We start from the raw sequence: 14,810 nt of genomic DNA on the forward strand, positions 1-14,810 counted from the left end.
AATGTGGCACACAGGACATTACATCATCTATTACATGCTCTGTAAGGGAATGCTTATTTGTATTTTCCTTGTTTTCAGGTTTAACAGAAATTAAACACTCAAAGAGATAACTTAAACACTTCCCAAGGAAAACCCAAAAATACCTTCATAAGAACAGAAGAAGTGGAAGCAAGAGTAGGCTATTTGGCTCCTTGTGCCTGTTCTGCTGTTCAATAAGATCATGGCTGGGTGCTGTTTTCCTGCACAATCCCTCTAAATCTTATTCCCTTAATAGCTAAAAATCTAACAACCTTTATTTTGAACGTACTCAGAGACTAAGCCTCCCCAGTCCCTTTGGTGGGGAACTCTGTCAAATCACGACTCTGTGTGTGAAGAAATTTCTCCTCTGTCCTGAATGGTTGACTATGTCCCCTGGTTCTAGGCACCCCAGACAGGGGTAACATTATCTCTCCATCTACCCTGTTAACACCTGTAAGAACTTTATATGATTCAGTGAGATCATTCCTCATTCTTCTAAATTCAAGAGAGTGCAGGCTCGGTTTGCTTAATATTTCCTCAGAGGATAACATCCTAGCCCAGGAATCATTCTGGTGCACTTTTGTTGTTCTCCCTTTATTGCAAGTATATATTCTTCCTTTGACTGAAACCAGAGCGTGTTCCAAGCATGGCTTCATCAGGGGTCTATGTAATTGGAGCAAGATGTCTTTACTCTTTTGCTAAATCCTCTACAGTAAAGGCCAACATATTGTTTGTCTTCCTAATCATAATAATCTGATGATAACTCCCAAAGTGGACCCCACTGGTGAATCACAATAATGTTAATCGCACAGTATCTGGCCCCTTGCCCAGATGTATTCTCCTCGTGTCTGTGTGTGGGTTCCACATTGGTTACATCACCCAGCTCAGAGCCCACGGAGCTGGAGTGGAATTGCGTCATCCTTCACACTGAGGGCCTGTCCAATCTTGTGTGGATGAGTACGTGGAATCTTGCTGGCCTCCTGATCCTGGACGTGTCTGTAAAAGCATGGTGAGGTCCCAAGCCCCAGGTGGTGAATGGCTAAGTCCCCACGTCCTGCAATGACCTGACTGCCATTGTGAGATGGCAAACCTATCAAAACTGTCAAGAAATGTAATAGTTTCTAAATACTGCAGTAAAAAATTAAAATAATATTTCATTAAAATGCACAAAATCACTTCAAACAATATTTAAAAAAACATCACTTACAATTCTGATTCTGTGGGGTAAGAATCCCCATTAAAATGAATGGACGCTCCAATCCTCCGCCCTGATTCATTATGCAGAGAATAGGAGGGAAGGTTTCCTCAGTGGGAATCCCTGCAAAACTGGTTTTCATCTTTGGACTTTAGATTGACTCCAGCGATGGAGCATGGTGACAGATGAAGCGATGTGAAGTAAGTCTGGATTTATAGCTGCTCTGTGAAAAGTCCAGGATTTGCTTCGGTCCTACAGGCTGACTGCTGGTAGTTCTATTCAGAATTGCCAGCCACAGCCAGCATGATCCAGCCCATTAACATTCATATTGTGTTGGTTGTTGCATCAGCCACTCAATCATTGTGATAAGGTAAAGAGCTGGACTGTGCAAAAAATCATCCATTCTCAAAACAAAGCGATCACATAAAGTAACTGTGCTCCACATGCAATAGACATAAAAAATAAGATCCAGATGATTTTGTGGCTTTAAGTTAAAATGTGGTATTGTTTTAAACTGGCAAGGGTAATATGAGGATTACTTCCTTTGTAGAATCGACCCTTTGAATGCAAGAATGCCATCTTAATTATTTAGCTTGAGTTGCTCTCCCCACTTCTCCAAAGTAGTCATTCATGTAGGGTGCAAATGCACACCACCTTCAGATATTTCTCCCAGATTCTTTCAGTTTGAGCCCAAGCAGACTCACCTTTGAATGTGGGAGAAAGGGTGCAAATTTGGTCTTGCCCTTGCTTAGGGAGATTCTTCCCTGCTTACTGACCTGGGAGCTTTGCTGCTAGTTATAGCATTCATAGCCATCCACTATATCTTTTTTATAATATATTCATTCAAGGGATGTGGGCTTTGCAGGCTGAGCCAGCATTTAATTGCCTATCCCTAGTTGTTCTTAAGGAGGTGGTGGTGAGCTGCCTTCTTGAACTGCTTCAGTCCTTGAGGTGTGGATATACTGTACCTACAATGCTGTTAGGCAGGAAGTTCCAGGATTTTGACCCAACAACGGAGATATATTTCCAAGTCAGGATGGTGTGTGGCTTGGAGGGCAATTTCCAGGTGGTGGTGTGGTCTCCAACTGGACTGTACCAGGGTAAATCCTGCCCTATTTGCCCCAGCTCCTTTGCAGTGCATGCAGCCATCCGTTGGTTGAGAGTTTGCAGAAACCATTTCAAATACCAAAGCCCTTGTTTGTTTTTCCTGTCATGGAGCAGATGTTAAAAAAGTCCAATTTCACATATTTCAAATACTTTCCAATAAATATGCATGCAACAGAAGTTTAAATGCCCATTAAAAACAGCTCATCAGCATTAATCCTGAACAAAGTGCCTGAGGAAGACCACAAAACTTTTTCACTATTCTGAGTAAGTCCTCAAGACTTGGCAGAACTTTGCAGACGTGGCAATGACTTTTTCCTTTTCTGAATTGGTAAGTGTAGGGGACTGGGAGCTTGTGTTGGAGTCAGGGAGAGGATTATTAAAAGATAGTAGAAAAATTGAGGGAAAGACCCTGCTCAGCATCCTTTGGGAATTGTGTCCTGTGCCTATTTAATACAGGTGACTCCCGGCCATTCAGGTAACAGAATTCACAAATCATTACCCAACAATTTGAGACACGGAATAAAGTTTGCTCTCACTGAATTTATGTGGGAAAAAGTAAATATGTTGCATTTCTTGATGTATGTTGAGATGATGTGGCTTCATGCTACGGAAAATTGCGGTGTGGACTGTTTTCTAGGAATGCAATCCCCTTGTAAAGTGGGGGCCACCTGTTAGTAAAGTGGTTACACCTGACTCTTTACAAAGCGTTTGAAAAGGAACTTCAGATATGTGTGTCATTGCATTCGTGTTTGCTTGTGTTTGCATGCATGTGTGTACATGCTTGTTTGCTTATGTATGCCTCTGTTTATCTGTGTGCATGTGTATGTGTGTGCCTGTGTGACTGTGTCTGTCTGTGCACACATTTGCTTGTGTGCGTCTTTGTGTGTGTGTGTGTGTGTGTGTGTGTGTGTGTGTGTGAATTTGCATGTGTGCATACTTGTTTGCTTCTGTGGGTTTCTGTTTACCTGTATGTGTGTATGTATGTGTACATTTGTTTGCTTATGTGTATCTCTGTTTACCTGTGTGTTTGTCCATGTGTCCATGTGTGCTTGTTTATGCATGTCTCTGTTTACCTACATGTGTGTACATATATCTGCATGTGTGAATACTTGTTTGCTTATGTGTGCCTCTGTTTGTGTGTGCGTGTGTGTGCGCGTTTGTGCATGTGCATTCTTTTTAAATAGTTGGGAATGATTGTTTACCTATTGACGAATGTCAGCAGGCTTGTGTTTGGTGACAACTGGGATTCCAAGATAAGTGTAGCTTTCTTACAGATGATTTCAGCATCATTTTTACATTTTAATAAGGATTCATTAGCTGTACAAAACTTCGGAGCATTCTGAAGTCATGAAGAGCGCTAAGGAAATACAAATGTTTTTTTGTTTTTCTAATGGTGTTGCTCCCCTCTTCTCCCTCCTCAGACTGAGACATTTTTCTGGATCAACAAGACGTCTCCGCACGCACAGAGTGTCGCAAAGGCTAAATATCAATTTTTATTTGGCACGCCCGCAAAAGACGACTCTTTGGAAAGGGGTAAGATACGGCTAGGAGTGGCAGTGAGTTTGTTTTGTCATTCAGTAGAAATAGATTGTGTTATTGGATGTTCTGAGGAGTCAGATACATTCCTTGGATCTTGTTGGTCATGCCAAGTCTAAGGAACTTCCAAATTATAATATTTATTCTTGGGTTATGGGTACCTCTGGCGATTATGGGCTCCCTCTTGCTGCTGTTGAGCTGGTAGCGGTGATGATCCACCTTCTTGAGCCACTTCAAGTAAAAAGGATGCCTCCCATCACAATGTCACTATCGAGAGAGTTCCAGGATTCTGATCTGAATTTTGATCCAGTACCATGAAAAAATTGTCATCACATATCCAAGTTGGAATGCTGAGGGGAATGGACAAGATGGTGTTCCCATGCATCTCCAGAGTATCACTGGTAAGGAACTCCTCCACACTCATCTCAACTCTAGAAAGTGCTGTTGTTCAGTCAGTTGAACCGTGCCCCTTGCCCTATTTACTAGGAACTGTTTTACTCTGAATGGTATCTTTTAAACTGTGGTTGAGGGAGCTTTGTATCAATTTAATCACTCACTCAACAATTCAATCTAAATGGAAACAGAACACTGAGCAGATCAATGCATAAAATAAGTTGGTGAGCAAAATCCTAATGTGATCTCTGGGTGATATGTGAAAAATTGTGTCAAGCAAAATAGGGAAAAATTAATAACCATGACGGTAATAGGGATTTGAGAAGTGTGTCGGGAAACCAGAGCTAAATACAATCCCCAGTTGGACACTTCTTAGCTGTATGATTAGGATTATGTTCAATTTTTTCATAACTTCGAAGTTCGTACACTAATCACATATTTTTAATTGGTAAGTTAGGCGACAGGTGTAACCTGGTAGGGGATGCTGTTGCATTTTATTTGCAGCTTTGTTACCGGATATGTCAAGTCAAGTTGAATTTATTGTCATGTGCACAAGTACAATGAAAAACTTGCATGCAGAAGCATCACATGCTTGTAGGTACAGACAACGTGTGGAATTATATTATACATAAATTATACAAAACAGTGAAGAGAGAGAAGAAAGATTTTGCAAAAATAAGACATTAATGCAAACAAAAACACAATTAGAGTCCATGGTAGTGCAAGAGGTGGTCCATAGTGTTCTGTTGCAATTAGGGTTGTGCAGGTCAGTTAGTAACTGTTCTTAAACCTGGTGGTGTGGGACTTCAGGCTTCTGTACCTCCTGTCTGACAGTAGCAGCAAGAAAGTGGCATGGCCTGGATGGTGCGAATCCTTGATGATAGATGCCACCTTCTTGAGGCAGCGCCTCCTGTAGATGCTGTCAATGGTGGGGAGTGCTGTGCCTGTGATGGACCGGGCTGGGTCCACTACTTTCTGCACCTTCTTGCATTTCAGTGCATTGGAATTGTCGTACCAGGCCATGATGCAAACAGTCAGGGCACAATTGTATAAGTCTGATTGAAGTTTCACATGATTGGTTATTTTTCCAGATAAATGCTTATTACCTCTTGTTTTCGTTACCTCCCAGAAAATATAAGCCATAATTAAATGGGCTTGTTAAAATGTACTAATGAACAATATTGGAGAACAGATTACATTAAGAAAGAAGCAAACTATTGCATTACAGGACAAAAAAACCATAAAAACTGCCAGTAATACTCAGCAGGTCCTGTATCATCTGGGGAGAAAGAGAGAGTTAGCATTTCAGATTGATGACTTTTAACCAGACTTGGACAAATTTTAGAGATAAAAGAAGTTTTAAGTTGCAGACAAAATGAAATATGAAGGAGGTGCAAAGTGTAAGGTCAGTGACAGGCTGGGACTTGGGAGAGTGAGATGACAAAGAAGTCTGAGTGGCTAATAATGACACAGGAAACAAAAAATGTTGCAGCAGGGAAAAGTAGAATTGTTTTCTAAAATTCTGAGCTCAGCGTTGATACCTGAAAGCTATAATAAAGCCAGCTGAAAGATGATCCTGGAACATGAATTAGGCTTCACTGGCACAATATAAAAGTGCAAAATCAGACTGTGAGTGGGCCAGAGAAATAAAGTGACAGGCAACTAGAAGCTCTGGGTAACACTTGCTGAATAGGGATATTCCACAAAACATTTAGAGATTTACATTTTACATTTAGGTTCTTAGATCCAGGAACTTGAGAATGAAAACTGCAGTCAGTGGAAACAGGTCAAGCAGCATCTGTGGCGAGAGAAACAGAGTTGACATTTCAGATTGATAACTTTTCATCAAACAAGTCAGGGCTTTGTGATTTGCAGAGAGTTTCTGGATGTGGGTTGGCCAATACTGTGGTTTCTGTCTTGGGAACCAAGGGTGTGATTTGCGCTGTTCACACTTGTTGCTGGTGGCATAAATCGGTAATTGGCATTGGTTTATTATTGTCACGTACAGAGATACAGTGAAAAGCTTTTGTTTGCATGCCATCCAGACAGATTATTCCATACATAAGTACATTGAGGTCGTGTAGAGGAAGACAAAACAGAATGTAGAATGCAGTGTTACAGTGAAAATGCAATGCAGGAAGACAAATAATGTGCGAGGGCCATGACGAGGTAGATTGAGAGATCAAGAGTTCATTTTTATCATATATAAGTATATGATAAAGGTATTGAGTATAGGATTCAAGATGTTATGATGCATTTCTATAGAACTCTGGTTAGGCAGCATTTAGACTATTGTGTGCAATTCTGGTCACCTCACTATAGGAAGGATGTCAAGGCTTTAGAGAGGGTACAGAGGAGGTTTACCAGGATGCTGCCTGGTTTAGAGGGCATGTGCTATCAGGAGAGGCTGGACAAACTTGGTCTCTTCTCTCTGGAGTGGCAGAGGCTGAGGGGTGATCTGTTGGAAGTGTATAAATTTATGAGGGGCATAGATAGGGTGGACAAGCAATATCTTTTTCTCATTATTGAGAGATCCAATACCAGAGGGCATGCATTTAAGGTGAGAGGGGATAGGTTCAGAACAGACGTGAGGGGTACGTTTTTTACTGAGAGAGTGGTGGATGCCTGGAATGCGTTGCCTGATAGGATGGTGGAGGCAAATTCATTGGGGGCTTTTAGAGAGCGGCTTGGATGAGCACATGAATGAGAGGAAAATAGAGGGATATAGGCATTCTGTATATAGGAGGGAGTAGATATGTCGGCATATCATTGTGGGCCGAAGGGCCCATTCTGTGCTGACTGTTCTATGTTCTATGATGTCCGTTCAATAGTCTTATGACAAGCCGTCCTTGAGCCTGGTGGTACGTGTATCTTCTGCCGATAGAAGGGGGAAGAAGAGACAACGACTGGGGTGGGAGGGGTCCTCGATTATGTTGGCTGCTTGCTTGAGGCAGCAGGAAGTGTAGACAGAGTCAGTGGAGGGGAGGTTGGCTTGCGGGATGAACTGGGCTGTGTTCACAACTCTCTGTAATATCTTGTGTTCCTGGGCAGAGCAGTTGCTGTACCAAGCTGTGATGCATCTGGATAGGATGCTCTCTATGATGCATTTGGAACTACCTGTCAGAATACTGGGGACGCATACTTAACAAACCTGTAGTAGCAGTGGGACATGGACGGGAGCAGCCCCTTGTTTTGTGGTGGGGTGCTTTGGTTGTTACAAAATTTGCATTGTGTGGAGTTTTAGAAATAATGAGTTAGTTGAACACCTTAATGATAGGATATTTTTCTCCCAGATGTCTAGGTAACATTGAGATGGTGTTGACATAAACGCTCATGACAGAAGGACAGAGAATTTATAGTCATAGAGTCATATACAGATACAACAAGGGAACAGGCCAAACCAAGCATCAACCACCCATTTTACACTAATGCTACATTAATCCCATTTTATTCTCCCCATATTTTCTTCAGCTTCCCTCAGATTTTACCACTCACCTCCACACCAGGGGCTATTTACAGTGGTCAATTAATCTACCAACCTACACGTCTTTGGGATGTGGGAGGAAACCGGAGCACCTGAGGGAACTCGCACGGTTACATGGAAAATGTGCAAACACCACACAGGCAGCACTTGGGTTGCTGGAGCTGGTCACAGGGAAAACATGCAAACTCCACACAGAAGGCTTCCAAGGTCAGGATTGAACCTGGGTCTCTGGCGCTGTGAGGAAGTGGTTCTACTAGCTGTGCCACTGTGTTGGCTTCGTGGGTAGTATTCTTACTTCTAATCCGGAAGGTTGTGGGTTCAAGTCCACATCTTTGACTTATATCCCACATAACGGTGAGGGAGTTTTGCACTCAATGATGTGCTACCTCATTAATGAGATGTTAAACCAAGGTCCTAACGGGGGATAAAGATCCCAGACTACCCTTATGAAGAAAAGCAGTGGAATTCTCTCTGGTACCCAAATCAAAATGCAACATCTTAAAAACAGGTTACCTTGTCATTATCACAGAGCTGTTTTTGGGAGCTTGTTGTGTGCATATTAGTTGATTTTGCACTTCAAAACTACTTCATCAGTTTAGTGCTTTGAAAGGTCCTCTGATCACGATAGGCTCTATATAAATGTAAGTCTTTTATCTTTTTAGCAATGAACATTTCAAATGAAATGCTTTCTGAAGTGCTTGTGTGTGAGGCGATGCTAGATAGGCTTTCAAAGCATCTCTAGAGGGCCTTGTGACATCTATTTGAGCAATTTATTAAATTTAAAATGGTCCCAAAATAAATTAAATTTTACAAAAAGCAAGACTCTCAAAATTGAATTGAATACATTGATGTTACTCCCTTCTGCAAAAAAAATTCAGAGTAATGAAATTCAAAGAGTCACCATGGAAACGCAACTCTAATTTCCAACTAGTCCTTCAGATTTCTTTTATTTTCAGTAACATTCATGCTGAAACTTATTTTTGAAATCTGCTCGTTAGGGCTGAAAAATTAATTGCATGTTCCTTCCTCAAAATAGTACATTTTGAGAGAAGATTTCTTTTGTAGTTATACTTTATACTTTTATGAATGAAGAATGTAGTTCTGGTCACTTGACCCTTAAGGAAGAAAGATTGAGATTGAAATTCTGGATTGAAAATAAAAATAAAATGAATTTTGGTGCTCTAAATTTATCTTTTTAGGATCAATTTATCATATCAGTTCTGTAATTGGACTTGCAAATTCTATAGAGCATTCCAAATTAGGGAATTACTTTACAATATTTTTTAACTTTGATCTCAGTTAAATTTCTGTTCCAGCTCTGATTCCCTGCAACTTCCCAATGAAATTCCCCAAAGGATTGCAAATCTACCACATTTTGTTTATTTGTCCAGAGTGTGTGTACATAGCTGGCTATGGCAGCATTAATCATCTGTCTCAAATTGCCCCTGAGCTACAAAGGTGTTAAAAGGCTTTGGGAAGGTTGGGAGGTAAGTTAGCTGCTGCAGGATAGTCAGCCTTTGAGCTGCCCTGATACCACAGTATTTATGTTTAGGTACATCTGTCACACTTTCAGGACATAAGTTATTTACAGTTAGTGAAGTATATCCACAACTCCCTTGTGGAATTTTTGAATGCATCTTTGACTCGCATTAACACAGAACCAACGCTCTGCACTCATCAGTACACATGCTCCAACCCTGGCAGCTCTGTGTGAGGCCAAAGAAGACTTCTTGTCCAACCTTGGAAAAATGTTGTGGTCTGCATCCCAAAGAAAGAAAGGTGACTTCAATGCCAGGGTAAGAAAGGAGACCTCCCTTTAATAAGGTATGATCAGCAAAGCGAGTAGGGAAGGATAATTCCAAGGTGGTCCTTCTTCTGAAAAAAATGTTTGGACAGTGGTCTTGCCGTAATCAGCATCCTGTTTCATCGGAGAGGCAAGAGCAAAATCTTATGGCAACACTCCAGGCACTGACACCAGTTGGATTACATCACTGCCTGAGAGACCTCATAGGTGTCTGCTTCAGCTGTGCCAAGCTGAGTACCGATGACTGTTGGACTGATCATTACCTAGTCTGCTCAGTTGTCACCATTAACCTGGCCCTAAAACGGCAGTGTCAATAAAAACATTGCTGCAAAAAAATCAAATGACTTTTCAAAGGGTCATTGTTACAATTGCTTTAGCCTGATTCCACTGAAAGGGAAGCAATATCTGCCCCAGATAATGTATTTCACGGGTGAAAAACACTATGATGCTGGAGGAACTCAGCAGGCCAGGTAGCATCCATAGAGAAAAGCCAGGCGGTCAACGTTTTGGGTCAGGACCCTTCAGGAAAGAGGTGGAGGGAAAAGCTTTTCCCTCCTATATATTAGGCTTCAAGAAGGGCCCTGACCCGAAACGTCAACTGCCTGCTTTTCCCCACGGATGCTGCCTGGCCTGCTGAGTTCCTCCAGCATCATCGTGTTTTTCATCTAGATTACAGCATCTGCAGTCCTTTCTTTCTCTAATGTATTTCGCAGGTGCTGGTTGAGGAATAAATGCCACCTTTCTTGAAAGAGGTGGATTACTGTTGGTCCTATTGAAACCATCTCTTGGCAATCAGTGGTTTCAGGAGAAAACTGGGTGCAGAGAAAATAATGCTTCAATCCGAGGGAGGAGTTCTTCCTGAAACATGGCTCACTTTGGCTAAAGTGTATGAGCAACAGATATGGCCTGATTTTACCACATGTAGTGAGTGTGAATGATGCAAGCCGAATAATTCTCAGAAAATTTATCAGCGCTAGGCTCTTATTAGGGCCAAATGTGTTCGCAACATTAGAGTGTGAGAAAGGGAGAACTTAAGCTGGTTGCATGTTTTGGAGAATATTTCATTGATTGGCTGTTTCATGAACTTTGTTTCTGACTGCTGGACGTGTGCATATTGAACTGCTAAGGCCAATGAGCAGATAAAATTGTCATAAACAGTTTGAAATCCATCCAGAGACAAGATAATTTTACATAAAATAGTTTTCATCTTTGAACTGCCACTGCAGATCTGACTGGGGAAGTATTGTTGTGCATTTAAATGGTTAACAAGATGTAAGAGAGAGAGTCACGAGGGAAAAAAAGCTCTTCATTTAATGGAAAGATCTATCTGCTCTTCAGCTGTTTCCTCCTATCCAACCCTCCCAGCCCTCTCCCTCTCCCCCTCCCCCTCCCAGAGATGCTGACCGTGATTGGATGGGCACTTTGTCTCGCTTTGATCCCTTGTCTAAATGGCTACTCTCTAGACCAGAACACCAACCGGTTAGAAGACGTGTGTGTGTGTGTGTGTGTGTGTGTGTGTGTGTGTGTGTGTGTGTGTGTGTGTGTGTGTGTGTGTGTGTTAATGGCTGCATTATTTCACCATATTACAGATATTCCCTTTGTCTCACCCAGTGTCCTCCCCTTCCTTCTCTGCTATTTAGACCAACTTGTTTTCTCTCTTTTCTAGCTTCGATGAAGGGTCTTTGCCCTGAAAAGTTAATAGCACCTGCAGTTTTTTTTTTGCTTTGTGCCTGTGTCTGTCAGTGTGTATGTGTTAGGAGGAGGGTGGTGTTATTGTTGACCATTCAGTGTGACATCAACACCATCTCATTTTCCAGCAAGAATCATGTTGATCGTGAATTAAATCTGGGAGCATTTTGCTAACATTGTATATTTCTTGCTTTGGGGTTTCCACTCGCCCATCGAGCCATTAGAGGAAGTTCAGTGAGCGATAGATAATGTAGGGGTGACAAGACAGGCCAGCCATAGAAAGCAAAAAAATCTGCAGATGTTGGAAATCTGAAATAAAAACAGAAAATGCTGGCAAAACTCACCGGGTCAGGCAGCATCTATGGAAAGAGAAACAGTTGTTTCAGGTCTGAGACCCTTCTTCAGTGATGGACCTAAAACTAACTGTTTCTCTTAACACAGATGCTGCCTGACCTGCTGAGTTTTTCCAGCATTTTCTGGTTTTATGCTGATCATTGTCCCATCATTGTACTATCAACAATCAGCAGTGTTGGAACTTGTTAAGGTGCTATCCAGTGACACTTACTTGCCAACAATCTGCTCACTTAGTTTGCTTTGCCCTAGCCCATGTTTGGACTAACAAGTATGGACCAGTGAAGCCCATGTTTGATTGACCAAGAGTTGCATTCCAGATGTGAAGTGAGAGTCACTACCTTCAACAGCATTTGACCCAGTGTACCATTAAGATGTTGCAGTCAACTGAAGTCCATGGAATCAAGGCAAAGCCTTTCCATTGGCTGGACTCAGTCTTAGCACAAAGGAAGATGGCTGTGGTTATTGGAGGCCAATCACTTCAGTTCTGCAATGTAATTGAAGGGTTTTCTCAGGCTGCTATTCAACAGCTTCAACTTCCTTGCAAGTGATCTTTCCACCTTCATGTCAGAAGTGGGGATATTTACTATTGATTGCACAGTGTTCAGTTCCAAACGCGGTTCCTCGGATAACAAAGCTGTGTGCAGAAACCTCCAGACAATATTTTGGATTAGTGGTGTGACATTTGCATCACCAAATGCAATGGCCAATCAGAGCACGCCTTGCCACCTCCCCTTGGTGGTCGGTATAATCGTCATTGAATCCCCCACCATCAACATTCCTGACAATCACCAGTGATCAAAATCTTGACTGGACCAACTGGATAAATACTGTGGCTATAGGGGCAAGACAGTGACTGGAATTCTGTGATGAGTGACTCACCGTCATCGACAAAGCACAGATGAAGTGTTTGATGGATTACTATCTGGGTAATGCAAGAAGCTCATCATATGGCTTTTTCATGGACGCCATATCACCACTCCTAATCAGTCCTTCCACTATGGCTGCAGTGTATATATGTAAGCTGTAGTGTAGCAACTTGCCAAATGATCTTCACCTCCCTTGGCATTGACCTCGATCATGAAGAAGGACAAGGTCAGCAGGTATATGAGAACGATGCCTGGAGGTTCCCTCCAAGTGACACATCATTCAGACTTGGAAATATCTTGCGGTGCTTTCATCATCTTTGGATCAATGTCCTTGAACTCTGCCTCAGAGCACTGTGGGAGGATCATCACTATGTAAATAGATGTGGTTCAAGAAGGTGGCATCCTGAGAGCCCACCAAGCACAGGTGTGTTAGGTGGTCATTTTGCTGCCTGACTGTGGTTGGGTTGAGCTCTTGATTTACCATCTGACAGTGGGGTTCATCCATTTTTTTTATTCACTCGTGGGGTGTGGGCAACTGTTAGCAGGTTCCAGCATTTATTCCCCATCCCCATTTCCCCTTTGAGCGCCCTACTAGATTATTTCAGGCTAGTTAAGATCGCTGTATGGTCTGGAGTCACATGTAGGCCTGGTTGAAAATTTAGTGCCTGCTTCAGGGTAACTGGAGGCAAATTCAGTACTTTATATCTGAAATAATAACTTAGCTACCATCAGTGGAATTGCATCCGTGATTTATCAGGGTCCCCTGATGCATTTAGAGAATTCCTTTGTGTTTCGATCCCACAGAAGTCAGTAAACCTGTTTATAATGAACATGCTTGTTACACTGTGCAGCGAGGATGCTGTCTGTACTCTTCCAATGGTTTAAGTCGGTCAACTTAAGGCACAATCAATAGCTAGTTCCACATTACTTTCCAGGATTTTGACCATTTTATTGGGAGGTATATTTCTTACAGTCAAACAGCAGAAAATGAAGCCATTTTACCCAGCTCCTTTGAGTTACCCAGTTAGACCGTCTTCCCTAGCCCTTTCCTGCATTATTTTACGTTTGCAATTTCCTTTTGAGAGTTGCTAATGAACCATCCACTTAGACAATGCAATCTGTAAGTTCAATTGCTTCATAGCTCACTAAATAAAAAAGTTCTCCTCATCTTCCCCCCGGCACTTTAGCCAATTTAAATTTGTGTCCTCTGATTATCAACCCCCCCGCCTTGCAATTAATTTCTTCTTATTTGCTCTATCAAATCCCCTCTTAATTTTGAGCAGCTGTTAAATCTCCCCTTAACTTTCTTCACACTGAGGAGAACTACCCCAGCTTTTCCAGTCCCTGGACACTATTGAAGTCTCTTGCCTCTGCAATAATTCTGTTAAATTTCCATGGCTCACCTCCCAGTGGTTTTAATCAGCTAATTCTCTCAGCTAATTAACAAAGACCATCCCTTTGCCAATACTCTCACCTAATCTAGTGAACTGTTTCACCAGCTGGATCTCAGTATATTTATGCAGAATTTATAGCAAAGGAACAGGCCATTCAGCCCAACTAGTCCATTTTAATGCTGCATAAGTCTCCTCCCTGCCTACTCTATTAAATGTTATCATTAGCATTTCTTTTTATAAGATTAAGGTAAGATTAAGATTTCTTTATTAGTCACATGTACATCGAAACACAGTGAAATGCATCTTTGCGTTGAATGTGCTGGGGGCAGCCCGCAAGTGTCGCCACGCTTCCGGCGCCAACATAGCATGCCCACAACTTCCTAACCCGTATGTTTTTGGAATGTGGGAGGAAACCGGAGCACCTGGAGGAAACCCACGCAGACACGGGGAGAACGTACAAACTCCTTACAGACAGTGGCTGGAATTGAACCCGGGTCGCTGGCGCTGTAACAGCGTTACGCTAACGGCTACACTAGTTTCTTACCAACAGAATTGTCAAGCTTTGCTTTAAGTGAAATTATGCCACTTATGTCAAGTACTCCTTGTAGTAACATGTTAGAAATTCCAACAGTTTTATGCAGACAGGAAGGCTGGGCCCTCAGTGAGACCCCCCTAAAGTCACATGACATCAAGCTAAACATGAGCGAGGAAACCTCCTCATTACCACCTACTGTCCTCCCTCAGCACTCGTCTGTGTTCAACAACATTTGGAAGAAAAAGAAAAAGGGAACAGAAAGTACTTGAGGTGGTGTGGGCCGGCGGTGGTGTCATCAATGTCCATCAGCAAGACTGGCTTGTTGGCACCACCACAGACTGACCTGGCTGTGTCCTGAAAGACATCACTACCTGACTGTTTCTGCAGCAGGTAGTAAGTGAAGCAACATGAGGGAGAAACCTGCATGACTTCATC

General features: G+C 42.2%; 1 protein-coding gene across 3 annotated transcripts in view; it reads left to right on the plus strand.

Annotated features, from left to right (window-relative positions):
- Positions 1–14,810, plus strand: part of LOC127582098 (PH and SEC7 domain-containing protein 3-like) — a 336,591-nt gene that overhangs the window by 94,503 nt on the left and 227,278 nt on the right. For all 3 annotated transcript variants that reach the window (XM_052037102.1, XM_052037138.1, XM_052037119.1), the window contains exon 2: positions 3,742–3,853. In XM_052037102.1, coding sequence (XP_051893062.1) covers positions 3,742–3,853 — 112 coding nt within the window. The remainder of the gene's footprint in view (positions 1–3,741; positions 3,854–14,810) is intronic.

Source organism: Pristis pectinata, chromosome 2 (genome assembly GCF_009764475.1).
Source record: "Pristis pectinata isolate sPriPec2 chromosome 2, sPriPec2.1.pri, whole genome shotgun sequence".
Taxonomy (NCBI): Eukaryota; Metazoa; Chordata; class Chondrichthyes; order Rhinopristiformes; family Pristidae; genus Pristis; species Pristis pectinata.